The 24,542-nt window shown below is 46.5% G+C and overlaps 1 protein-coding gene across 2 annotated transcripts in view; it reads left to right on the top strand.

Moving 5' to 3' along the window:
* Positions 1 to 24,542, top strand: part of SORBS1 (sorbin and SH3 domain containing 1) — a 234,492-nt gene that overhangs the window by 143,924 nt on the left and 66,026 nt on the right. Inside the window, exons 10-15 of one of the 2 annotated variants that reach the window (XM_065922955.1) lie at positions 3,871 to 4,015; positions 7,958 to 7,987; positions 14,271 to 14,443; positions 15,977 to 16,040; positions 17,864 to 17,938; positions 18,261 to 18,323. In XM_065922955.1, the coding sequence (XP_065779027.1) occupies positions 3,871 to 4,015; positions 7,958 to 7,987; positions 14,271 to 14,443; positions 15,977 to 16,040; positions 17,864 to 17,938; positions 18,261 to 18,323 (550 nt within the window). The remainder of the gene's footprint in view (positions 1 to 3,870; positions 4,016 to 7,957; positions 7,988 to 14,270; positions 14,444 to 15,976; positions 16,041 to 17,863; positions 17,939 to 18,260; positions 18,324 to 24,542) is intronic. The other variant, XM_065922954.1, reaches the window with a different exon arrangement.

Below are 24,542 nucleotides of genomic sequence, written 5' to 3'. Positions count from 1 at the left end.
GCATGCCTCCCCTGTGTGTTCCGTGGGCCCCTGTGGCTGTTCACCAGTCTGTCTAGATGGTCTTCCTCTCTGTCCTGTTTGGAATGCATACCTTCCTACAGAGAAAACCAGTTCCGTGGCCTTTCCTTGGACTAGCTGTGCTCTTTGGGGGGCTGGGCAGATGCAGTGTGGAGAGCTGAGGAGAGCTGCAAAATTGTGTGCAAAAGCCAGCATCAGGCACGGTGCTCACCATCTGTAGCAGGAAGCAGGGAGATTCTAGGGGAGGCAGAGGTCACTCTTGTTGATTCCGCAAGCTAGCAGGCTTTCCTTTATATACAGCAATGGCAGAGACCAGGTTTTAAAAAAGGAGTTTAATTGAGTACATGGAGAGACAAGCCTGGTACAAGTGTTAGCACTGTTTCCTCAAAAGGAAGAACGTTGTTGAGGTCCCTGCATAGTGGCCTCCAGGGAATTTTGAGGCAAAACAGTGCTTCAGTGGTCATGGGAAGTTAAGTGTCCTGACACTTCAGGTCCTGCTCTGCGAGGGACGCGTCCCCATCGTAGTGGGAAAGCCAAGAGCTTTAGAGGAAAGACTGAGTCCAAGGACTCAGTCTGTTCTCTTCTCAGGAGCCCTGGGAACCGAGAGACCAAAAGAACCTCAGTGTGAGTCATAAAATGGGGACACATGGATCTGTTGGGGCTGTGGGTGCAGTGGGACCAAGTACAGAGAAGTTTCTCTTTCAGGGCTTGGCACAGAGAGGGTGCTCAGTAAATGTCAGCTTTGGTGCTGAGGGCGTGCCCTAGCAAACGAGCCAGAGCCCCTCAAAAATAAGTATCTGGCTAGTTAACCATTCATCATTGAGTTCTGGTCATGTTCTAGGTATTCTGCTAAATGCTGCGGGCAGAACCATGAACAGGATTTTTCTGAGTGGTATGTGGGTGCTCAAGTGTAGTGCTCATGGGATCCTCTGAATTATACTCCTAGAGTTTCTGATTGAGTGGGTCCGGAGAGGGACTAAGGACTGAGACTTGGTAATAGGCATCGGGGGGAATTCTGATGCTGAGAATCTGTGGACCACATTTTAAGATGTAGTGATCTAGTGGGTCATGCAATTGGCTGATGTAACTAAATGTTCCTTAAAGAGGTATGCCTACAAAACTGGCTCCAGTGGCTCATTAAACATTAGCCAGTCATGCAGAGAGCAGGGAGTAAACTTGTTTTTTGGCTTGTAAGAGAAATTACAGTGAGGTATCAGATAAAAAGCTGAGAAAGGCTACATCCCAGGCTTGGTCCTCTGCTCAGACCTCTAGATACAATGTGATGCAATTAAATGAAAAGTGTGAGTCACTCAGTTGTGTCCAACTCTTTGTGACACTATGGACTATTGCCTGCTGGGCTCCTCCATCCGTGGAATTTCCAGGCAAGAATACTAGAGTGGGTAGCCATTCCTTTCTCCAGGGGAACTTCCCAACCCAAGGATCAAACCCTGGTCTCCCGAATTGCAGGCAGATTCTTTATCATCTGAACCACCAGGGAAACCCAGTGGTTAGGTGAGGACCTGGCCAAATGTGGCCCAGGGGCTTGGATATCCTAGCTTTGAGCCTTGCCACTCAACTCTGTTGGAGAAAGGTGCTAGATTATTCACTGATGCACTTTCCTCATCCCAGCTCAACTTATAGATGAATTTAGAAGCCACTCTTGTTTTGGAAAGTACAGGCAGGGAATGTTTCTCTGGAGCAGCATGTAAAGCAAGTCTTGTTTTTATGGCACTAGAGTATCATCCTGAGTAATGCTGTTGTGTATTCTACACTTTGGGCTTCCCCGGTGGCTCAATGGTAAAAGAATTTGTTGTAGCATAAGAGACACAGGAGATGCGGATTGGGAAGATGCCCTGCAGGAGGGCGTGGCAACCCACTCTAGTATTCTTGCCTGGGGAATCCGATGGACAGAGGAACCTAGTGGGCTATAATCCACAGGGTCACAAAGAGACATGACTGATGTGACTGAGCATGAGGATTCTACTCTTTGTTATTTGCGTAGATCTAGATTTTCATATTGAGTTTTTTTCTGGTGTGCCAGGAAAGATTAGTTGGGTCAGTATCTTCAGTTTCTCATACTTGTCTGGTTAGCCTGGTATAGACTTCCCAAGTGGAGTTCCTTTGGCCTGTTAACTTCTGGTTTGGCCTTGGGTACAGAGTAAGAGGTGAAAAAGGAAACTGGTCAGATTCCTGCATTGAGTGAGAATTATCAAGAGAAACAGGAGCTCCTGTGGATGGTGGGCAAACCATGGGTTTATATCTGCTCTATTTGTAGTGATTGAAGAGTAAGAAGGAAGAAAATTTCATGTTAATTGATCCAAGTTCTTTTAGTCAATAGTCATTTTTGTGATGTTCCAGAAATAAGATTTATGCCAGAGTACAATTTAGGAGATGCTTAATGTTCACGTGATCCACCCAGGCACTTAACACTTTAAAGAGCTGTATGCCTGGTTTTTTGTGTTTCTTGGATGCATTGAGGCAGAGTTTTGACACTGCTATGTCATTTGTCTTTATTACATCACTTTGAAAGTAAATGAGGACAAGTGTAGTTGTTTTTCCACTGTGGAAAAGAAAGAAATGAGGTGAGGCACTTTTGTCCAAGATCATATTTTGTCTCTTGAGTCTTGGGGAAAGGTTTTATTCACTAAATTGAGCTGCCACTCATAACTAACAGCTGCTAGAGCACTTTCAGAAAAGGTGGGCTGACCAAGCTGGTGTTTTTAAGGAAGCCCCTACTGTGTGTCAGGAGCTGTCCTGGGTGCTGACATGCATATCCTCTCTTTTGATGGGCATGTGTTCCCTTGCTACAGAAGTTGTAGCTGGTAGATGTCTCCTGTCATTCATGTGGCATTTACTGAGCACTGAGGTCTGCAGGGCGTTGTGCTAGGTGCAGGTGGAAGATAAGAAAGGGAGGCGGGGCCCCTGTCCTACAGGTGCCCCTACAGAGTCCTTGGTCTCTGGTGGAGCATACTGATTGCTTGGAGCTACACTTTTATCTGGAAGGTAACTATCAGTCTTGTTCTTCAAGCCTTTTATTCTGACTTTAGAGTCTGTAGGCTTCAAAATGGAAACTTTGCAAAATTTATAGGAGTGATAGAGGAAACTACATATCCTTACTACATTTTGAGATCTTATTTTCATGTCTCTAAAAAGACTGATATGATTCCCATTATGCAGATTGTAACATTAGTAGTAATAATTTTATTGATACTTCTGGCAGACACCTCAGACTCTCAAAATCAGGATTTTCATAAGTCTTCAGAGATCTCTGTGACTCAATATTGGAGTGAAAAAATGCCATAATAGGACCAGATAATGTCCTAGAAGTGAGTGCTGGTAGGGTTGTTCAGTGGTACAGATGAGAACAGCTTTCCAAGAGTTCTAATACTTAACTCTTCCCTGTTCTTATTAATATGTCGATGGCTTCTTGTCTTCACAGCGTCTCAGTGTTTCTTTACATACGTACTAAACTTTCCTGATTTTCCCTCAATTAAACCAGCTCTTGTTCTCAAATTGCATTGTGGATTGCATGAGTTTTGCATGTTATGCTACTTTGATTTGAATTTGCTTTTTCAGTAACCGGATTGAGCCACAGTTATGACCAGATGAAAATAATGAATGATGTTGCTGAGACTTCGAGTAACATTCACCTTCCTTCTCTCCCCTTACTAATCCCAACAAAAAGAATAAACATTCCACATTAAACGTCTAACTGGAATCAACATGTCTCACTGGTTACATTTCTTTTTATAATTAAGGTCCTTGTAAAGCTTTAAATCTCTTCTTTTTAGAAAGCCTTATCTCCAGGTTTCATGTAGTTGCATTGAGTGACGATGTTTGCTTCCTTTTCAGGACTCGAGTCCTCTATTAAATGAAGTTTCTTCATCCCACGCTGGAACTGATTCCCAGACCTTTGCATCAGTTAGCAAGCCATCATCTGCCTACCCCTCCACGACAATTGTCAATCCCACTATTGTGCTCTTGCAACACAATCGAGGTAAGGGGTCTGCGAGGTGCACCCCGCCCCCAGCTGGCCAGAATCAGCCTAGCTGTCCTGTGATGTCTGGGGCAAGGATTCTGCCATTCCACAGAATTTTTCACAAATCTCATTCTTCCCCGAGGCCACCTGCCCCAGTTCACTCACTCCCACAACCCACAGAGTAGATCGAAGCAGCAGACAGAGGCCCCCTTATGGGGGTGAGGCCAGGTGTCTGAGTAAGTAGGTGACGTGTGTCCCAAAGCCTGGGTATTCAGTTTTCCTCAGATGTGAGCTCCAAAAAGAGAGAAAAGACAGAAAGGACAATGTCTGCCCCTTAATTCCTGTCATGGGAATTCTAGTCAGAGCTTTGCTGGGAAAATCTTGGTGCCGTCATGTCTTTTAAGTACCATTCTAAATCCTGTTAGTTCTGTGACATGGAATTTCTAGAAAGCAAAATTTCGAACACCAAAATTAAAAATAAAAGAAAGAAAACCTACCGGATGGGAAATTTTCTAAAATAGAAACTGTTTTTGTATCTCTACAACAGAAGCTTTTGAACTTTCTCTTAGTGACTCATGGCCTCCGTTCTCCAGAAGTCACTGCGCTGGGCGCTCCCTCAGCAGTGTTCTCTAGGGACTTGGGGTTGGGGTGGTTCTTTGCCCCTTATGCTATGTGGCCCCAGACAGCGCTGCTGAGGACTCTCCTGTTTGTTTTCTAGAGTTTCTGCTTCTGGCTGGTTCTTCCCCTTCTCTGAAGGGGTGTCTTAGGGGAAACAGTGCTTTGAGGTAATCTTGTATATGTTAACCTTTCTGCTTTGAAATGCCAGAAGATGATTCTAAGTCCCAAGTTTTCCTTTTTTTAAAAAGTTTAATTTAGTTATTTGGCTGCACTGGGTCTTAGTTGCAGCATGCTGGGATCTATTTCCCTGACCAGGGAACAAACCTGGGCCCCCTGCACTGGGAGCACAGAGTTCTAGCCACTGGTTACCTAGGAAGTCCTGAAAGTTTTCATTTTTGAAATTCCATGCAGGAATAAACTTTCCCTTTACAAAAGTCCTTTTCAGTGTAAAATGTAAAGTTTTAAAGCAGTTTCCTAATGTAAAAGGGGCTCTTGAGTCTGAATTTCAAAGCACAGTGGAGGTTTAATCATTTTATTCACAGCTTAGCTCAGTACGGAATCTTCCTTGACTCCCTGCTCACCCACTTCATAGTTTTCCTCCCTGCCCTTCCCTCTCTGTGTTAACTTGGATGAAAATCGACTGGAGTCTATTTTTAATTGTTTTCCATATTAAATGGAATTCTTCTGTTTCCTGTCTCTAATTTGAAAAGCAGATGAATGAAACATTTTCTCTCACTTAAAATCTTCCCACTCAAATCTTAGTTATTTTAGTAATCCTGTTTTTTCATTTTGTGGGGCTCCACTATTAATTTTCACCCATGAATCTGTGTCCTTCAAAGGATAAAGAGCCCCAACACCCACACCAAGCTACATAAGAGCCCATTTTCCTTCCAGCAGTGGGATATCCCTTACTGGCAGTAGCTTTTTCTGCCCAGAAAGTGTCCGTTATGCAGGACAAAGTGAAATTTTGGTTCTCTATGAACTTCTTTATGACTCATCTTTTTAAACAAAAAACAAAAAAACTCACTCAAAAAGAAGAAGCAAGTTAGTTAGTTCCCAGAAGGAAAGGCATTTTCTCTAAAGACAGGATTTATTCCCAAGGCAACTTGGTTTTTGGGAAATGCCAAGTGTAACGCCAGCTGCTTCTGATGGCACTTAGTGAGACGCTTCTGGGCACAGTAGTGCCTGCAGTTCCTTTTTGTTTCTTCCCTGAGCAGATGGAATCTTGTTTACTCAGACGCCTTTGGTTCTTGCCTTTCTCTTTTGTCCCATGTCCTGCCTTGGGGCTTAAACATCAGAACCATGCGGCCTGAATTCACAAGTCCTTCAGAAAAGGGTTCAAGTACCTTCATTGTTTGGAATTAAAAGATAACTTCCCATAAAGAGTAAACCGTGAGCTACCTTAAGGAGGCGGGAAGAGTGCAGGAGAATGGAAACCCCTAGTGGGCCCAGCTCACAAATCATCAGCTTGCTTTAAGGCAGGCGTTTTTGGCTTTGCTTTGGAATATACCCGGCCTGGCAGCCCTGCTTTGCCTCTTCAACAGCACCCATGAAAAGCAGTTTAACTATGGCAAAGTCTCCTGAGGGAATGATAACTCTGCTCCACTTCTAGAATTCTGGTGTAGTCATCGTAGAAAAGGTTCCCTTTGTTCCTGCCCTGGCTGCCCAGGGGCCCAATATGACAGTAAGGCTGTCTCCCCAAGCCAGGCGGCCCCAGCTGCACCTCTGGCCTGGCTCTCACGGTGGTGTAAACTGAGCTCTCATCACTCCCTCCGGGGTTTCCCATCCCACATGTGTTGGAGGGCAGATGGCTTACCATCAGTCTGGGGAGGAGAGTTTGAACTAGAAAACTCTCAGGACTGAGAGAGGGTCTGGGTGCCTGGGAGGTTCTTGGTCACAGTGCACATAGAATGCTGAGAGTTGGATTCAGAATGTCTTTGGTGTGTGAGGGGGACGGTTTGGGGAGAGGTTCTGCATATTTTAGCAAGCTTGCAAGACATATCCATGGACCAGATTGGGGGACAGGACCTTGGTGGTCCCAAATTCCTGGATCTCATGGTCATGTGAAACAGTCTGGCGACCACCCTAGGATTGCTGATTTCTAACTTTGCCCTAAATAACACTCCTAAAAAGCAACTGCTGTGATCCGCATTGCATGCATCTCCTCGGAAAGAAAGGCTATCCCACACCTCAGAGGCAGGACACCACCTCATCTCATCAATTGGGTAAACATTCTCTTGATTGCTGGGGAAGGCCTTGCCTGCAGCTTGGAGACCAGCATTCAGGAACCATAGATTCAATGAGCATTTTAACAGAGAAGGAAACTGAGGCTGAGGCATTACATGATTGGTCAGTGCCGTCTGACAGGTTGCCAGCAGAGCTGAGCTGGGGCTCTGCTGAGCTTCTGTGGTCTAGCCGGTGCAAACCTCGTCCAGGTGCCTGACATGAACACGGCGGCTTCCACCGGCCGGGAGCTCCTCTGCTGCTCTGCTTACTTCTTGCCACGCTGGTTCTGGAAGGAGGGTGGGGACGCAGCCAAGGGGGATGATGACAGCACCCAGGGGCTGGCAAGTGTTCTATTTTTATACTTGTGGCTGCTTTATATTTAGTATCTGTAGAAGGTAAAGGTCATTTCTGTGCTTATCCCAAAGCACGTACACACCAAACTCTCCAGAGGAGATGCTGGCTTCCCCTCTGTGAGGGTGCTGGGAGGATGGGAAACCAATGGATCTCTGATGTTAAGAAACAGCCGGGCCTGGTGATTAGAGAGTTGAAAAGAAACCTGGGGGACCCAGGTTCTAGACACGGCTCTGATTTTCACTGTCATCTTGGGTAGTTTGTGCCTCTTGACTGAGGTCTCTCAGGCAGTGCTGACCTGCCTATTAGGATTATTGTGAAGATTAAAAGCCTTTTAACATGAGTGAAAGGCTCTGAAAACAGTGTCTGGCATGTAGAAGCTCTCAGATGGTAGTGGCCATGGTTATGATTCCATTTCCTCAGAGGTACCAAGACTGGGATGTATAAGGTCCTGCTCTCTTGAGACCAGGGGAGCTGAAGGTCTCCTTCAGTGATCAGATCACCTTAATACAGGATGTAAACAATGAGAAAACAGTGACAGTTCTCTGAGTCCTGGGGGGAGAGGGACAGGAGACACTACACCCAGATGATGAAGCCACATTAATACCCCTGTATTCAGCTGGACTACACACCAGTTTAGCATCTAAGCTCAAAGAACAGTGAGACGCAGATTTGGGGATCTTAACGAGTTGTGCCAGGACTTCTTGGTCTTACTGTGTCTGTGTAAATCTCACTTACGCTGTGTATTTTTTTGTTTTTTCACAGAACAGCAGAAACGACTCAGTAGCCTTTCAGGTAGGTGAGAAATATTTATTTACACATTAACACGTATTCCTGCTAAAGCCGTCTTCTGGCCCCCACCAGATGTGTTCAGTCAGTGAAGTCTTGCGAGCTTCTCTGATGTGTTGGGAACTCAGCTTACTGCTGGCTGCAAGGATGATCAAAACAGGCATGGTGGCCGCCTCCCTGGAACTTGCAGATTGGTAGCCATACCCTGATGGTACAAACTAGTACATGTGTCCAGTGGGCCTGTGACAAGTACCTTGATGGATAAGAACATTCCATTCTGAATAAAAGCAACAAGAAATCGTACTTTAGATGGAGTGTTCCTGGCCAGTGTCATTGAAGAAGACACCTTCCTATTGCTTCTGTCTGTCTTCTAGGATGTGACAGGTTTGGGACTGGGGAATGTGGGTGAGTCCTCTTCTTTTTGGCTGGCAACCCCAAGTGCCAGTAGGTGACCCTGTGATGATGGACCTAGGGGAGGGCCTCCAGATAAGCAGTGCCTGGAAGAGGGCAGAAGAGTACTGCCTCTTGAACTTGAGGGGGCATCAGACCCTCCTGGAGAGCTGGCCAAATCCCAGATTCCTGGGCCACCCCTCCAGAGATTGGGTGTCGTGGGTATAGATGAGAAGTTGCATTTCTCACCAACTTCCCGGTGGCTCTAGTGCTGCCCTCTGTACTGACTGCACCAGAGTTGCAAGTTTCTTCAAGGGTCAGCAGTGGCAGGGAGTGACTGCAAGTATAATCATGTATCAGGGCTCACTCTTTGATAAAGTGTGCAGAATTGGGACAAGGTTGGGGTGGGGAGGGAGCCCAGGAATGGGAATGTTTTAGGCATTTCCTTCCGACTTTGTGTAGCCGGAATCCTGCTTCTCCCACTTACTGACGGTGTGACCTTAGGCAGGTTCCTGATGATCTAAATTATGAAATAGGTTTTTATCTGCGGAATAGAGAAAGCAGTAGTGCCTCTGGGTTCTGCTTGTCAACAGCTGAGCACTGGTGCTCCTAAGTGCTTGATAGACGTGAGTTACTGTTGCCAGTCGGCGCCTCCATTGGTTCACTTGTTATTGTATTGAACGCCTCGGCGTCAGGCACCGAGCCAGGATCTGGGGCTATATCAGGGAACTATGCTTCCCTGGAGCAGCTTATGGTGTGGGATCATGGCTTGTAACCTTGGTCATAGACTCATTTGGAGGCTCTAAACAAGGCAGTAGATTCAGGCTCCAGGAAAAACCACACCTATGCAAACACATGACATGTGCTGGATTTGCGGATGCTCATGAACTCTGGGCTTGAGGACCCTGATCTGGTGGATAACAGAAGCACTGTTTTCCTGAGCAGCTGCTCCATGAGTTCTGGGTCCCTTCCTCCCACTGCTGTCCTTGTGATTCGTGGAGAGCCCGGCGGAGAAGATACAGGGTTCTCACACCCTCTCCGCTTTATCGGGACTTGGCCTCAGGGTGGGGACAAGCTGTGGCTGAGCGCAGGTGCCCTTTGTGGCCCCTCCAGGAGCTGCCTTGCTCCAGCCCACTTCATTCCCTGGCTCTAACCCAGGTGGCTGAGAATAGGGTGGCTCTGGAAAGGAGCTCCTATGGGCGCCTTCCTGCCTTTGGGAGTCTGAAAGGGCACCTCAACACAAGTTAGGGACCCAGAGTTTGGTCCTCATTCTTCCTTCTTTTATAGTAGCTGTTTGCCCCTGGGGATGTGACTTCACCTCTCTGAACCAGTTTTCTTGTATGGGAAATAGGCTTGGTAATCCTTGCTCCTGCCTCAGAGAGGCACTGTAGGGATCCCGTGGGGCTTCCCAGGTGGCTCAGTGGTAGAGTATCCATGTGCCAGCTCAGGAGACATGGGTTTGATCTCTGGGTCAGGAAGATCCTCTGAAGAAGGAAATGGCAGCCACTCCAGTATTCTTGCCTGGAGAACTCTGTGGACAGAGGAGCCTAGTGGGCTATTGTCCATAGTGTCACAAAGAGTTGGACACAACTGAGTGACTGAACCTCAACAATAAGGGCTCCTGTGAGATGGGAGGGGGGCATGTGCGTTGCACCCTGGAAGGTGCTTTGTGAATATCATGGCTTCTCTTTAATGTTGGCAGACTCAGGCCACTTCCTCTGCTCTAAAATAAGCCCAGCGCTTCCATCCTCTAGTTTTGGGACAGATCCACTGATCATGTTTGATAGAGTGGGGCATGACGTAGGTGCTCACTAAAACTACTTTTGTTTAAAAAGAAAGAGCACTGTTTTGTTCAGAAGCTCCTGCAGGAGAGAGGGCTGGTGGGGTTGGTGCTATGGAGTAAGGAGAGGGGGGCTTTGCCCCTCGCCTCAGTGGTGATGGGCCCTGAAAGGACCCTCTCATAACAGACTTTGTATTGAACCTCTAAGGGCTTCATGTTCAATGAGATTCATCCAGGAATGAGGCCTGGGATTTGGCCTCATGAAGTTCCTGTCCCCTCGGTAGAAGGACCAGAAAACAAAGGCTGGGACAGAGGGTCCAGCATAGGGTACAGAGAGGTCACCCTCCCTTCCCCGAGGAAAGTGCAAGTGTGGCTGTGTTCCTCATTCACAGAACTTTGGGTGTGAAGAATAGGAATGCTTTTCCACCTCTCACAAACACGCATCCCTGTCCAGGTTGTCAACAGCATCCTTTATTTAGTGGCCGTTTCCAGGACCTTCCTTTGAAAGCACAGTATAAAACTAGAAGGAAATGCCCCAGGATGTCATGTGTTTGCCTAGTGAGAAATAGCAGCAAGACTTCACTGTAACCCATAGGATGTCAGAGGGTAGCCCTGTTACCTGCGTGGTACAGTGAAGTGCCACCTTGGGTTTCCACTGTATAAAGAAACGTTTCTTTAAAGGCTGCAGTTCAGCCCTCTGTGTATTGAAACCCAGTCAGTCACTAGTCACATGATCACAGGCTCCTAAAATAAAATCATTCAGAGCTAATTTTTGTAGATCAAAAGGACGCTGGCAGCTTGGGAGCAAATCCGTGGACTGTCAGCCTGAGTTTTGCAATTAAGTGATTGTTGCTCGAACCACCTGCCCTAACAATTTCTTAAGAGTCACTCTGGGTCTGGAAATGCTGAGATTGGCATATCTGTGATCTTTCCCTGAAAAGACAACAGTAGAGGATGCAGACTGTGAGCATCCCTGACATCCCCCCACCCTCCCAGGCCACCTGCCAAATCCTTGAGCCCTCCTGTTAGAATTTCCTGGGAGCCTGAGAACTCATCCCATAAAACCAGTCTAATCTTAGCATCCTTTAAAGCATAAGGTGATGATGTCAGAGATGCAACAAACTAGTGAATAAAATAAGAAAGAAGTGGACTCAGAGAAGTAGAGAACCCACTAGTGGTAACCTGGGAGAAGGAGGGCAAGTGGGAGATACAAACTATTGGGTGTAAGATAGGCTACAAAGATGGATCGTACCATATTTTGTAGTAACTATAAATGGGGTGCATGGCAACTCACTCCAGTATTTTTGCCTAGAGAATCTCATGGACAGATGAGCCTGGCGAGTTATAGTCCAAGGGTTGCAAAGAGTCGGACACAACTGAAGTGACTCAGCACACGTCAATGGAGTATAACCTTTAAAAATTGTATAAAAATTTAAAAAATCAGTGCTTTAAGAAATCATTTTAATGAATAAATCCCTATATCTCAAAAAAAAAAAAAGATGATGGGATTTTCTGAAGCACTCACAAAGTTGTCTTACACAGAGCACTTAGAAATTTCTCTGCGGCCCCAAAATGAGTATTTGTTTCAAAAGCTTGTTGGAAATTGGGCAGATCCTGACACACTCCTTCCTTCCATGCTCCTACTTACTGCCCACTTCCACTCATGGATTCCTCCCTTTCCCTGCCACCTGGCATCTCCCCTCACTCCCCTCCTGAAATTTGCACCAGAGTAATCCTGTGACTCTTTTTTTGCCTAAGGTAATGCTGCCTCCTCAACTTTATTTTTCTTTTTTCCTCTGACGCATTTAACATCCCACTTCTCGGAACTCTGTCTTCTCTGGTTTCGGGGACACTTGCTTGTTCCTCTCTGGTTTCATCTCCTATCCCTCCAGTGACTCCTGCAAGCTTCTGGGATGCCTTTTTTTTTTTTTGCTTTTCATCCTGTAACCATGACATTCCTCAGTATGTGACTTTGGCCCTTGACTCTGCTCTCATCTCCTCTGCTGACCTCATCCATCCCTTTGCCTTCAGCCATCACTTTCGTGCTGATGGCTTCAAAATCACCTTCTTCTGGGACCTCTATCCTGGGCTTTGCTCTCATACTTCTTCAGTGTCTCCACGGAATTTCTACTCTGTTGAAGATGTGGAGGTAGCCATCTCCCTGCCTTCTCCAGCCCATTTCCCTTTCCCAACTTCTCTGTTTAGATCAGCAGTCTCTCAAGTGCAAAACCTTGGTCCCCTCTTTGGGCAAGGCCAGACAGGATGTGGCTCAGAGAGGACTGCTAAAGTCAGGTGGACACGAGGCCAAATCCCAGCTTGACCACATGCTGCTGTGTGACCTCAGGAAGGCAACCTGACTTCTCTGTGCTTATCCCCCCTTACCTGTAGATGGAGGGATGACGGTAGTTTCTTCCACACAGAGTTATTGGAAGGATGAGATGAGATTATGAACTTGAGCTTAACACAATGCCTGGGACAGGATAAACTCAGAGGATTTCAGGGGCCCCTGGCATTTGCTTATGGTATTCCCTCTGCTGGGAGCACTGTTCCCCTCCTGTATGTGTCTGACTGACCCCTCCTCTGAGAGGTGGCCCTGAACCCCAGTTCCTTGGCTGACTTGGGTGCAGACTCCTCTGTCAGCCCTGGTCACCTCTGTTCTCATTGCTGGCTGTCCTGATCTTTCTGCCACTAGACCATGAGCTCCTTGAAGGCCAGGCTAGGAAAGGTGCACCCCCACGTCCACAGCACATGTGAATGCATAGCATCCACAGTGCCTGTGAACACATAGCACCTGTCAGGTGCTTACTTAGTAAATACCCTCTGCAAATAAATAACATGCCTTGGAATAACAGAATACACCACACATGGTATGTTTATTAGCTCTCTGTAACTTCTGATCCTGAATTGAATTAAATAAACCTTAATGTCCTTTTAGCAGTTTACTGTTTTCTGAGCACTTGGTATAAGCTATCTTATTAGGACCTTACCATGTGGATGTGAGCTGGCCAGTTGAAGTGTTATCCCCATATTTGAATGAGAAAACAGGAACAGAAAAGTTAAGTGACTTCCCCAAGGTGAAACAAGAAGTTTCAAGTAGTGTTTGGCCACTCTCTTGTGGATTTACCTATTCCCTGACTTCCTAGAAGAGTCAGAACTACCTGGATTTCTAGAGCACCAGGTGCAACCCTCTGTAGGGCACATATTTTTTAAAAGGGTCAAATGGGTGACAAATGGTATGGAGGTTTCTTGAAAAGACTAAAAAATAGATCTACCCCATGACCCAGAAATTCCATTCTTGGGTATATGGCTGAAGGAAAAAAAAAAAAACACCAATTCAAAAAGATACTTGCACCTCAGTGTTTATAGTAGCATTATTTACAGTTGCCAAGGTATGGAAGCAATGTAAGTGTCCATCAACAGATGAATGGATAAAGAAGATGTGGTGTGTGCATACAGTGGAATACTACTCAGCCATAAAAAGTGAAAATTTGCCATTTGCAGTAACATTTGTGGAGTTGGACGGCACTGTGCTAAGTGAAATAAGTCAGAGAAAGGCAAATGGTGATGATATCACTTACATGTGGACTCTAAGAAATACAACAAACTAGTGAAAAAAGCAAAGCAAACAGATGTCGAGAATAAGCTAGTGGTTACCAGTGTGGGGAAGGGCAGTATTTAAGGGTAGGGGGAGAAAGAGTTATGGGATTATGTGAAATCATGTGTGTGGAACTTTAAAAATTTATAAAACACTGCAGAATTTAAAGAATCTTTCATTCAATAAATAAAGAATAAATACAAAAAAAAAAAAAAAAAAAGAGGGAACCAGATGGTAAACATGTTACGCTTCGCAGGCCATATGGTTTCTGTCGCAGCTACTCAGCTCTGCCGTTGTAGCTCCAAAGCAGCCATAAATAATGTGTTGGCGCAGGCTGTGGCTGTGGCTGTGTTCTAATAAAACTTTATTTACAGAAGCTGGGGGCTGGGCCCTGGTGTGCTGACCCCTGCTCAAAACACAGCTCCAAATTGGCAAACACACTTTCCCCCAGCTGGATTGTTTGGGGGGAGTTTACTTTGGCACTACCACAAGAGCTTCAGTTTAAGGTTGCTTTTCTTTTCCAGATCCTGCCTCGGAAAGAAGAGTGGGAGAGCAGGACTCGGCACCAGCTCAGGAAAAACCCACCTCCCCTGGCAGGGCTGCTGAGAGGAAGGCGAAGGATGACAGCCGGCAGGCGGCCAAGAGCACTCAGGACCTAAGCGATGTTTGCATGGATGAAGTGGGCATCCCACTCCGGGTACGAGTGTGGACCTGGAAGTGCTTCCTAGGCTTTGTCCTACACCTGACAGATGTAGACCCCTGAGTCCATGTGAACTCCCTCTGTGGGTGGCAGAGACCCCAAAAGGAGAATGCTTACCACTCTCCCCTCTTCAAGCCCACAGAGGCCTATGGAGCCTCTAAGAGCTGGGCAACAGCTTTTCCCAAAGCATATGTTAGCTGTTACTGAATCGAGGAGAACAGGGTTTTGTGGTGAGATGAGTGTGGGGAGAAGCTGGTGGAACAATGGCAGAGTGGTTTCTGTGCAATAGAACAGAAAGGCTATTTATTTGTTGAGAGGCTGGGGCCCTATTTCCCCATCTCCTTTATCATCATTCTGTGGTCCAAGCTTAGAGAACCCTGGGCAGGGTGTGAGGCGCAGGGTCCCTGCTACAGCGGGTTCAGGAAGAAGTTCCCCTGGTGGAGAGGTGAGAGATAACCTCCTCATCCGGGGAGAGTAGGAAACTTGAAGGACTCACAGGGTGCATTCAGCTTGCAGGGCCTCGGACAGGGTGGTTCTCTTAGTAGCTCTGCCCAAACCCCCACTGCCCTGCAGACCCACCAGCCTCCTGCAGGCCCTGGGCTCCCAGGGATGCCTCACTTTTGAAGCTGGATTGGGGTGAATCCCATCCCTCTCCATGTACCTGCCTGGGGTGTGTTTCTCTGTGATTTCCGTTGAGCAAAGGACAGGTTTTTGTGTCTCTTGGGGAGAGGCTGATAGAAATAGCAGTGGACTAAACCTCAAAAGAACTGTTATGTGGGACTTCCCTGGTGTTCCAGTGGTTAAAACTCCACTGTACTTCCAATACAGGGGGCACAGGTTCAATCCCTGGTTGAGAAACAAAAGATTCCACATGCCATGCACCACGGCAAAAAAAAAAATGTTGTCCTAAGAAATAATAGTAATACGTGGTGGGAAGCCTTGTTACTAATAATGATTGCATCTTCCACTTCCAAATGCACTGTCTCATTTAAGGATGATTCACCATACAAGGCAGATAGTAATATCTTTCCCATTTTATAGATAAGGAAATGGGAACTAAGGAAGGATGAGTTTCCCCGATTGCACAACTGAACAGCCCCTTCCTTCTAACCCTCTGTTGGGCAACCATCTCACCCGCTCTGTGACCTCAGGCAGTCACTTTGACTTTCTTTATCACATTTTCTCATCTGTTAAGTGGAAGTGAAAGTATTTGATCTAACCACCTATCTGTCTCTTTCCTTGTTTTATTTTTATCTTAAAAAACTACCCAGCTTTGCGGTTAGGATGGAAATTCTCCGGCATTGGATGCTGTAAGGGATTATGTCTTGATGTATACATTCTATACCTGACCCTATGCAGGTGGCTTAAATACACTTCTACAGAAGAGTTTAAATGAGAGATCACAAAGATGTATAGACTTACATGCACTTTGACTTGAGATGTTGTCATTTTGCATTTTGCTTTTGTAATCCCGGAAGTTCTGAAATGTGCTGAGATTCTCATTTTATGTTACTCTTTGTTTTTCTTCAGAACACCGAGAGATCAAAAGACTGGTACAAGACCATGTTTAAGCAGATCCACAAGCTAAACAGAGGTACTGATTTTCATTTGTAGGAGCTGTGCTGTGCCCATGTGTTGACTATCGCAGTGAGGACCTAAACTCACTTGGCTGGCAGACTGGGCCCTGTGGCTTGACCTCATTAGGCCCTGACCTGCCTGAGCCCAGCCTTGCACCTTCAGAAGGGAGTGGGCAGGAGAAGTGCGCCTGCCTTACGTGTGGGAGGAGCCGAGGGCAGCTCCCAGGCCCTCCCTCCCAGATGCTGGGGATGCAGCAGGCTGAGCTCAGCATCCTGCCTGTGCCCTTCAGCGTCTGCCTGCCTGGGCTGCGAGCAGCTTCCACTCTCACCCGCTTCTGGCTTTAGGTGACCCTCCCAGTGTCAGCCCATGACTGCCTTGTAGGCAGAGCGAGCTGAGAGGGCAGGAACTGGGTATTAAAAATGTTCTCATCTGGGTTTAGTTCCCCAAGCACTCAGGTGACCCTGGACCAATTGTGTACCCCTCTCTCTGTGTGTTGTCCCCTTTGCCTCCCTCTGAGGGAAGCTGCAAGGTCCAAATGAGGGCAGATTCTGCCTTGTGAAGTAGGATGCATGCTGCACCTGTATGGTGCTGGTAATATGAAAAATCAGCTTCCTCGGCTGGGAGCCAGCACTTGGCAGGTAGCCCCAAGAGACAGTCAAGAGCTGACACTACAAAACTGCTCAAGCTGGGGGAGTAGTGCTTCCTAATCAGGGGCCTGCCGGGCTGCCAGCAGGGGACCCAGCATGGTGGGAGAACCCCAGATCAGCGCTCCCAAACAGCTCCCATCCTCCTATGCTGCCGGTCAGCTGCTGGGCAGGGATGCAGCTGTGCCATGGGAAGGGTACCACTGCTCCGGGGGGCAGAGCATCCTGTCCTTCCCTGTGGCCAAATCCAGTCTGGCCGCCTGGCACAGATGACACATGAAGGCAAAGGAAAAGTCTCTGGTCAGGGTCTGGTCAGCCTGTGCTGCAGATAACTGGTCTCTCTGGTTAACTGTGGATGCCAGCTCGTGCATTCATTAGCTCCTGCAGTGTTCAGGACGAAACTGGGGGTGCCCCTCTTCAAACTGTTTTGTAAATATTGAGATGCTCAGTGTTTAGTGTTTCTGAGCCAGGAGTAAATTCATTCTTTTTGAGGTAGATGAGCTCAGTCATGGTGGAGATGCTACGTGCTGGCTCTCAGATGATGCCTGTTCTACTGGTCACTTGTAGAAGCCAGTGTCCATTTCCTCCAGCACTCTGTGTCTCTTCACATTTAGACCCAGCTTTGGTGACCCGAATACTGAGACACAGGTGCTTATGTGAAAAATATGTATTTCTGCTCCTCAGGCAGCATTGGTCTTCTCATATATTATAGCTTTTAACTCAACCTAAATTACAGATTCTGAGCAAAACTACCTGCCCTAGGCAGAGAGGTGTTTGAAACATTAAGAATCCACCAATTTGCCCCGATTCTAATGTCTATGGCACGAGCTTTGATTTTTTAAACAAAAATCATTTGATGATAGTGTTTTCTTTACACACTGTTTATTAGCATATTTCATTTTTTTGCCTATAAAAGGTGAAAGTTTGAAGCTTTGTACTGAATTCCTCTTCCTTTTTGGAGCCTGTATATATTCTTTGTCTAAGAAGAGAAGTGATACTGTGTCTTTAAAGGTGTCTCAGTAATTCAGGCAAAAGGACTGGATTTTTAAAAGCAGTTTGAGTTTCTTCCATCACTGGTGAAGCTTAGTATGTTCCAGAATTCAAGGAGCCTGAATTGTGTGTGGATTTCTGTTCGTTCATTCTCTCCATTTGTATTTTCCTCTATTCTCTCTCCCAAACCCTCTCCTCTCCCTAGACACTCCTGAAGAAAACCCTTATTTCCCTACGTACAAATTCCCTGAACTTCCTGAAATCCAGCAAAATTCTGAAGGTACCATGAACTTAGAGAGTGTATCTAGCCTTAACTTAATTCTTATAGTTCCATTTTTAAGAATAAGATTTGGCTTTTAGATTTTGTTTTTTATAGTCATTTTTGGTTGGCAGAAATTTTATTTCACTCATTTGCATGATGTGCCATATGAAAATAACCAAATCCTTTCTAATTCATTAATCTCTTTTCAAGTGTGATGCCGTGTGTGCTTTAATAACACTAAAATAGGTAATCGGTCATTTGAAAGAGTCAATTGGAGATTTGTCACTTCCTCCACTTGGTGGTGGATAGTTTCAAAATCCACTGCTTTTCTCTGCTACAGAGGACAATCCTTACACTCCTACCTACCAGTTTCCTGCATCTACTCCTAGTCCTAAATCTGAAGGTAATTAAAGGAAAATCACGTGCCTCTCTTTGTAGCAGTGCTATTACTTTCTTTTTCACCTTGGGGTTCTTGCTGGTGGCTGAGAGCTGTCTCCCTATCATTTGCTTCCCTGTAAACATGTGTTTTGTGGTGTTCTCAAGTCCTCGCTAACTGTGTGACTGGAGTCTATCCAGATGGTATTTTAATCCTGTTCCCTTGAAGTTAACATGATTAATAGGGTAACCAATGTGGCTTCATTATAATGCTTTGAACACATGGGGCTCTGGGAAAAGCTGCCTGTGCCCAGCTACCCACGGCTTTGTATCTGGGGTGGTCACGTGGTGCTGGTGGCTGGGCAGTGACTCAGGGAAGCTGAGTCATTAGGGTTCATGGGCAGGAGTTAGACGAGCCAGCGTCAGCGAGAGAAACATTACTGGGTTCCTGTAGGTGCAGCTCACTCTGCACTGGGCCGCTCTTGTCCTCGGTGTATCTCCAGGTATATTTCCTTGGTAGGGAATTCCCCAAGAGGTATCCAGGTATGGGATTTTGTCATGGTGGGAGACGATATCCCTTGAAAAATAATAAGGGTTTTGGCCAAGCTAGAAAGCTTTTCATGGAAGAGCTGACTAGGAATTTGGACCTGCTAGGGGAGAATGGCCACACTTGTATCTGGAAAATATTCTTTTCTGGAGTATATAGTCTAAATGTCAAAGAAGGTTCTGAAAGGTGAGTGAAGGGCAACATTCAGAGAATTATTCTGGTCTCAGGGATTGTCTACTTTTCAGATGAGTGACCCAGAAAAGGGAGAGTGGGTGGGGTAGGCAGGAGGTACTTTGACTGTGTTCTCTTCTAGGATAAGATGTTGAATGCTCTGAGCTTCATCCAGTCAAGTAGTTACTGAGCACTTGTGTGTGCCAGACACTGTCCTGGGAACTGAGGACAAATAAGATATGTCATCTGTCTTCCAAAGTTCACATCAGGCAGGGAATTAGACAAGGCTGCTTCATGGTACTAGGTCCAGCGTAGTGGCAGTTGTAAGAGTACGTGTCCAGAAGGCCACAGAAAACCTTGCTGGCACACAGTAGGTCCTGAGTACCTGCCTGGAGAATGTTGGTGAGTGAAGGCTTTGGACCACAGATTCTGAGTTCTTTCCTAAGGGTGAAGCCCAGTGCTGCCCCTCTTCAGTTCATCTCTGTTCTAATTAACTCAGCTTATCACCCTGCTCAACCCTTCTCATCTTTGGTGAAGTCGTCTGTTCCGTCATTCACCAAACTTTTATTGATCACTTCACGCCCATGAGAAGATGTGCTGAGCTGTATTAGATAACAATTTTAGTTAAAATATTATATTCCATTTTCCGTCTCCCTGTGGTGTGCCCATCAATGGTTTCTAACTCTTTCACCCCTGGGGCCTATTTCGAACAAAAAGAAAAATCTGCCAAAGGAATCAATACTTAAAAAATTTAAAGCTGATGATTTCTTTGTAATCAGTGACCTCCTTATTTTCAGCAAGAGTCTCTGGTGTGGGATAACCTAGTCTTTTGCTTTGGGGTGCTGATTCTAGCAAAAACATCGCTTCAGAAACAGTGGGCTGAACAGGATGAGTGGGAAATTTTTTTAGGGTACTTTTAATCAACTGCAGTTTTTGATTTGTGCTTTTTTGGACATGAGACCCCAACCCTCTCATAAGATAGGATTCCTTTCTAGGGAAGATGAGCAGCACACAGCATGCCTGAAGGTACAGAATCCCATAGGCATGGGCAGAGGAAAACCACCTGGAGGAGGCCTGTGGAAAACAGTGACTCCCATTGGCCTGGAAGAATGCCTTAGCTTGTCGCAGGCAGTGCCAGCAGTGTCCAGTCAGCCTGGCTGTTGAGCTGCAGGCAGGCTTTTGCCTTCTAGCCTCACACCAGAGCTGCCATGTCATCAACTGCCACACCTAGCAACCCTGGCTGACAGTGACATCTGTTTGGTGGTTCACGTCAAGTTGGGTACAAGAGAGAGAGTGAGGCTTATTTTACCATGAGGTATAAACAGGGATGACATGATAACTTTTCACTTATAATTTATGAAGCAGACCTTACTAGTTTTATTTTCAAAGACCCACAAGGAAGAAATCGTCTTAAAGAATAAAGAGGAAAAAATTAGGTTGGATATAGGATATAGGATGATTAGACTTTAACACAAGTTTCTAAGAAGTCTTCTTGCCTGGAGATTTTTTTAAAAACAGGGTTGGTTCTGTCTTGCCCCTGCTCTTGCCTGGAAGACAGAGCCAGACGTAGATCATGAAGTGAAATGAAGTGAAGTCACTCAGTCATGTCCGACTCTTTGTGACCCCATGGATTGTAGCCTACCAGGCTCCTCTGTCCATGGAATTTTTCAGGCAAGAATACTGGAGTGGGTTGCCATTTCCTTCTCCAGGGGATCTTCCTGACCCATGGATTGAACCCGGGTCTCCCACATTGCAGGCAGACACTTTACCATCTGAGCCACCAGGGAAGCCCAATTCAATTAGATGAAGGCCTTTTACAAATGAGCGCAGGGTTTGAGCTGCTGCTGCTGCTGCTAAGTCACTTCTGTCGTGTCCGACTCTGTGTGACCCCATAGACGGCAGCCCACCAGGCTCTACCGTCCCTGGTATTCTCCAGGCAAGAACACTGGAGTGGGTTGCCATTTCCTTCTCCAATGCATGAAAGTGAAAAGTGAAAGGGAAGTTGCTCAGTCTTGTCCAACTCTTAGTGACCCCATGGACTGCATCGCACTAGGCTCCTCCGTCCATGGGATTTTCCAGGCAAGAGTACTGGAGTGGGGTGCCATTGCCTTCTCCAACGTTTGAGCTAGCTCACTGTAAAGCATTGTTATTTTCATTTAAATTTTTTGTTGAGTAATAAGAGAGCCTCTGGTTTGTGATTTTGATATCTGTGAGTTTCAGCAGGTCCTCCTCAGCCCTGTGCTGCCAGTCAGTGGCCCTGGGCTCTGCACACCTTTCTTAATATGGGAAGGATTTATACCTCTCAAAGAAGGGTGTTAAAGACAGATTAGCAAACTGAGGTGGCACTAGTGGTTAAGAACCTGACTGCCAATGCTGAGATATAAGAGGTGCAGTTTCAATCCCTGGGTTGGGAAGATTCCCTGGAGAAGGGAATGGCAACCCACTCGAGTATTCTTGCCTGGAGAATTCCATGGACAGAGGAACCCGGCAGGAATGGGTAGCCTTTCCCTTCTCCAGGGGCTCTTCCCAACCCAGGATTCGATTCCAGGTCTCCTGCTTTGCAGGCGGATTCTTTACCAGCTGAGCCACAAGGGCAGCCTTTTTAAGTGAGCATTTAAAAAATAAATTTACTGAGGAATATGAGCTGTCATTCTGAGTCTGTTCCCTGAGGGAAGAAGACTGCTGCTGCTTTTTTTTGTTTTGTTTGAATGCAGGATTTGGAACTAGAATTATTTGCAATAAACCTATCAAAACCTAGCCTAAGGGCTACTGCTTTTTTTCTAAATTCTAGTTGATTATACAGTATAAAAGACATTTCTAAATGTCTCAAAGCTGATTCTCCAAAATAGTAAAGGACTATGTGAAAGTTTATGTCAAGCTTAGCCACGTCCTTTCTTCCCTCAAGCTAGAGTGAAAAAGTAAACTTCTGGCTGGACTTTTCAGAAGATAAGTAGAATTATCATGTCTTAATCAATGAGATTTAAAATGTACTTTTAAAAAGCCATAAATCCCAACAAGGAGCAATCACTTGTAATCATTTTCTAATCTTTCAGACCACTCTATGGGAAAGAAGCAATGTTACATCTGATTATTCTTTATTTCAAGGGGTGGCTGAGAGGGATTGAGGCTAGGAAATTTGGGAAGAGTAGAATGAATTTAGGAGACTTATTTCTTATAATTTCTCTATAATACCCTGGTCCCTAGAAAGCTTACAAAAATAAAAATAATTTACCAGAAATCCTTTGGGAATAACCCTGAAGTAAGACTAATAAGCAAATGAGTTTTACTTCCCTTTACTTTTAAACCTTCACCTGACCCTCTCTCCCCTGCCTATGAGCTATTTGTCTATGAATTACCTACCATCCAGTCTCTCCCTTAAAGGGCTTCCCAGGTGGCTTACATCTGCCTACCAGTATAGGAGATGCAAAGGACCTGGATTCAGTCTCTGGGTAGGGAAATTCCCCAGAGAAGGAAATGGCAACCTACTCCAGTATTCTTGCCTGGAGAATCCCATGGACAGAGGAGCCTGGTAGACTACAGTCCATGCGGTCACAAAGAGAGTCTATGGGGTCACCAAGAGTGGGAGGATACGACTAAGTGGGCATGCAGCGTGCACTTTCTCTTAAAGGCACGTGTCCTTTCCTAGCATCTGAGATGCTACTAGGTCTTTTGATTGTGAGAGCGGAGAGAGGGAATGTTGACAGAGACCAGAGCCAACAGTACCCACCGTTGCACCCAGACCATGGAGGGTCTGCTAGACTGAGTCTTTGGACATCCTGCCCACATTTTCCTTCTGAAGCAGGAACCACAGGAACATGCTGTAGAGAAACCACTTCAGAAGCCCCGCCACTGCTTCCTGCTTTAGGAAACAGCAGTGTGGTGGCCAGCACCTCTGCATCTCACATTCATAATCCTATTAATAACAATAATAGCACAACCACCCGCAGTAACTGGTGCCACTGCCATTTATTGAGGCCTGCCCTGGCTCGCACTGTAAAAGAATCTGCCTGCACTGTGGGAGATCTGGGTTCAATCCCTGGGTTGGGAAGATCCCTTGGAGAAGGCAATGGCAACCCACTCTAGTAGTCTTGCCTGGAGAATCCCCATTGACAGAGAAGCCTGGCAGGCTACAGTCCTTGGGGTCGCAAAGAGTTGGATATGACTGAGCAACTAACACTTCCGTTTTCACTTGCTGAATACAAGGCTGCATGCTGGCTGCATCACAGTTGTTATCTCATATTCATCCTCCCAGCAGCCCCATGAGGTAAGTCCTCATTTTTTTGAGGGCATGAGGCTCAGAAAGGTTAATTAATTTGTGAAAGATCACACAGCAAGTGGCAGAGTGAGGAATCCAACCCAGGCCTCTGGGGCCCCCCAGTCATGGGTGTTTATTTCTCTGCCGATTCCTTTCCCTTTCCTGTTGCACTCTGTGTTCTTGGCTCTTCCCTTTGCCCGGGCTCTCTGATGCCTAACTCAGGCATCCAACTGGCCTGCTTCTGAGTCAGTCATGCTCCACTTGGCTGAGCCAGCAACTCCAGGGGTGGTGCTGGGAATATGAGATTAGGAGAGCTCCCCGAGTGATTTGGCATGTGGTCAGGACTGGGGACCACTGCAGTGGAGGAGTACCCCCTCCCCCTTTTTCATCCTCCACAAAAGGAAGCAGATCCTCGCCAATGTAGTTTGGGGTACTTGAATACAGAATGAGAGTGGGGAGTACAGATTGAAAACAACTAGCCTGTCTGCTCTGAACATAGCCAGATGATGTTGGCTTTCTTGGCATGCTTCATGTCAAGAAGATGGGAGATATTTTCACATGATGCCTCCAGGTCAGCAAAACCAAGTAACTGGAGTGTTACCATGTGGTCCAGGGCCAGTGAGAACCCGCCTGACCGTGTCAGGGTGAGGGCTGTCATACCAGCCAAGGGTGAAGCCCCAGAGACCAGCGCTTTCCCCTTGCTTGTGGATGCGTTTTCAGGCTGTCCGGCTGATGGTGCTCACTGCCATCTCCTGGTGAAGTGACTCCAGACCCCACCTCAAGGCATCCTCAGGTTGTGGGGACGTGTCACATCATAGTCCTCCATCTCACTGACCTTTTTCCCATTCCTAGATGAGGATGCGTTCCGGCAAGGATTTAGGAGGCTTATTTTCTTAGGCATGTCTATATCTGAGTTAAAATAATCCTCCACTGGCCTTTCAGGATTTCTTAGGATAGCCTTATTTTGCTTGAGTTCAAGCAAATGGTTCTGCTGTGAGGCTGGCTGGCCGGGATCCTCTGCCCAAGCTCCAGCGAGTACTGCCCAGAGGAGGGGCTGAGTGCTCGCAGTGGTCACCTTTGCTCCCCTAACTAGAGCTGCCCAGAAGGCTTCCGCCGAGCAAGTGTGGAAGGCTGACCTGCGAGATAGTGGAGCGAGGTTAGCCGTTAGTCCCTTTCCATCTTCAAGGGAGGAACGAACGCCTTAGGAGATGAGGCCGGTGAGTCGTCATCTGGCCCTCTGACCCTCCCAGACTCCTGCCCTGTCCACTCCTGTC

Source organism: Muntiacus reevesi, chromosome 2 (genome assembly GCF_963930625.1).
Source record: "Muntiacus reevesi chromosome 2, mMunRee1.1, whole genome shotgun sequence".
Lineage (NCBI taxonomy): Eukaryota > Metazoa > Chordata > Mammalia > Artiodactyla > Cervidae > Muntiacus > Muntiacus reevesi.
Note: the sequence above shows the minus strand (reverse complement) of the source record. Positions and strands in the feature narration are given on the sequence as shown.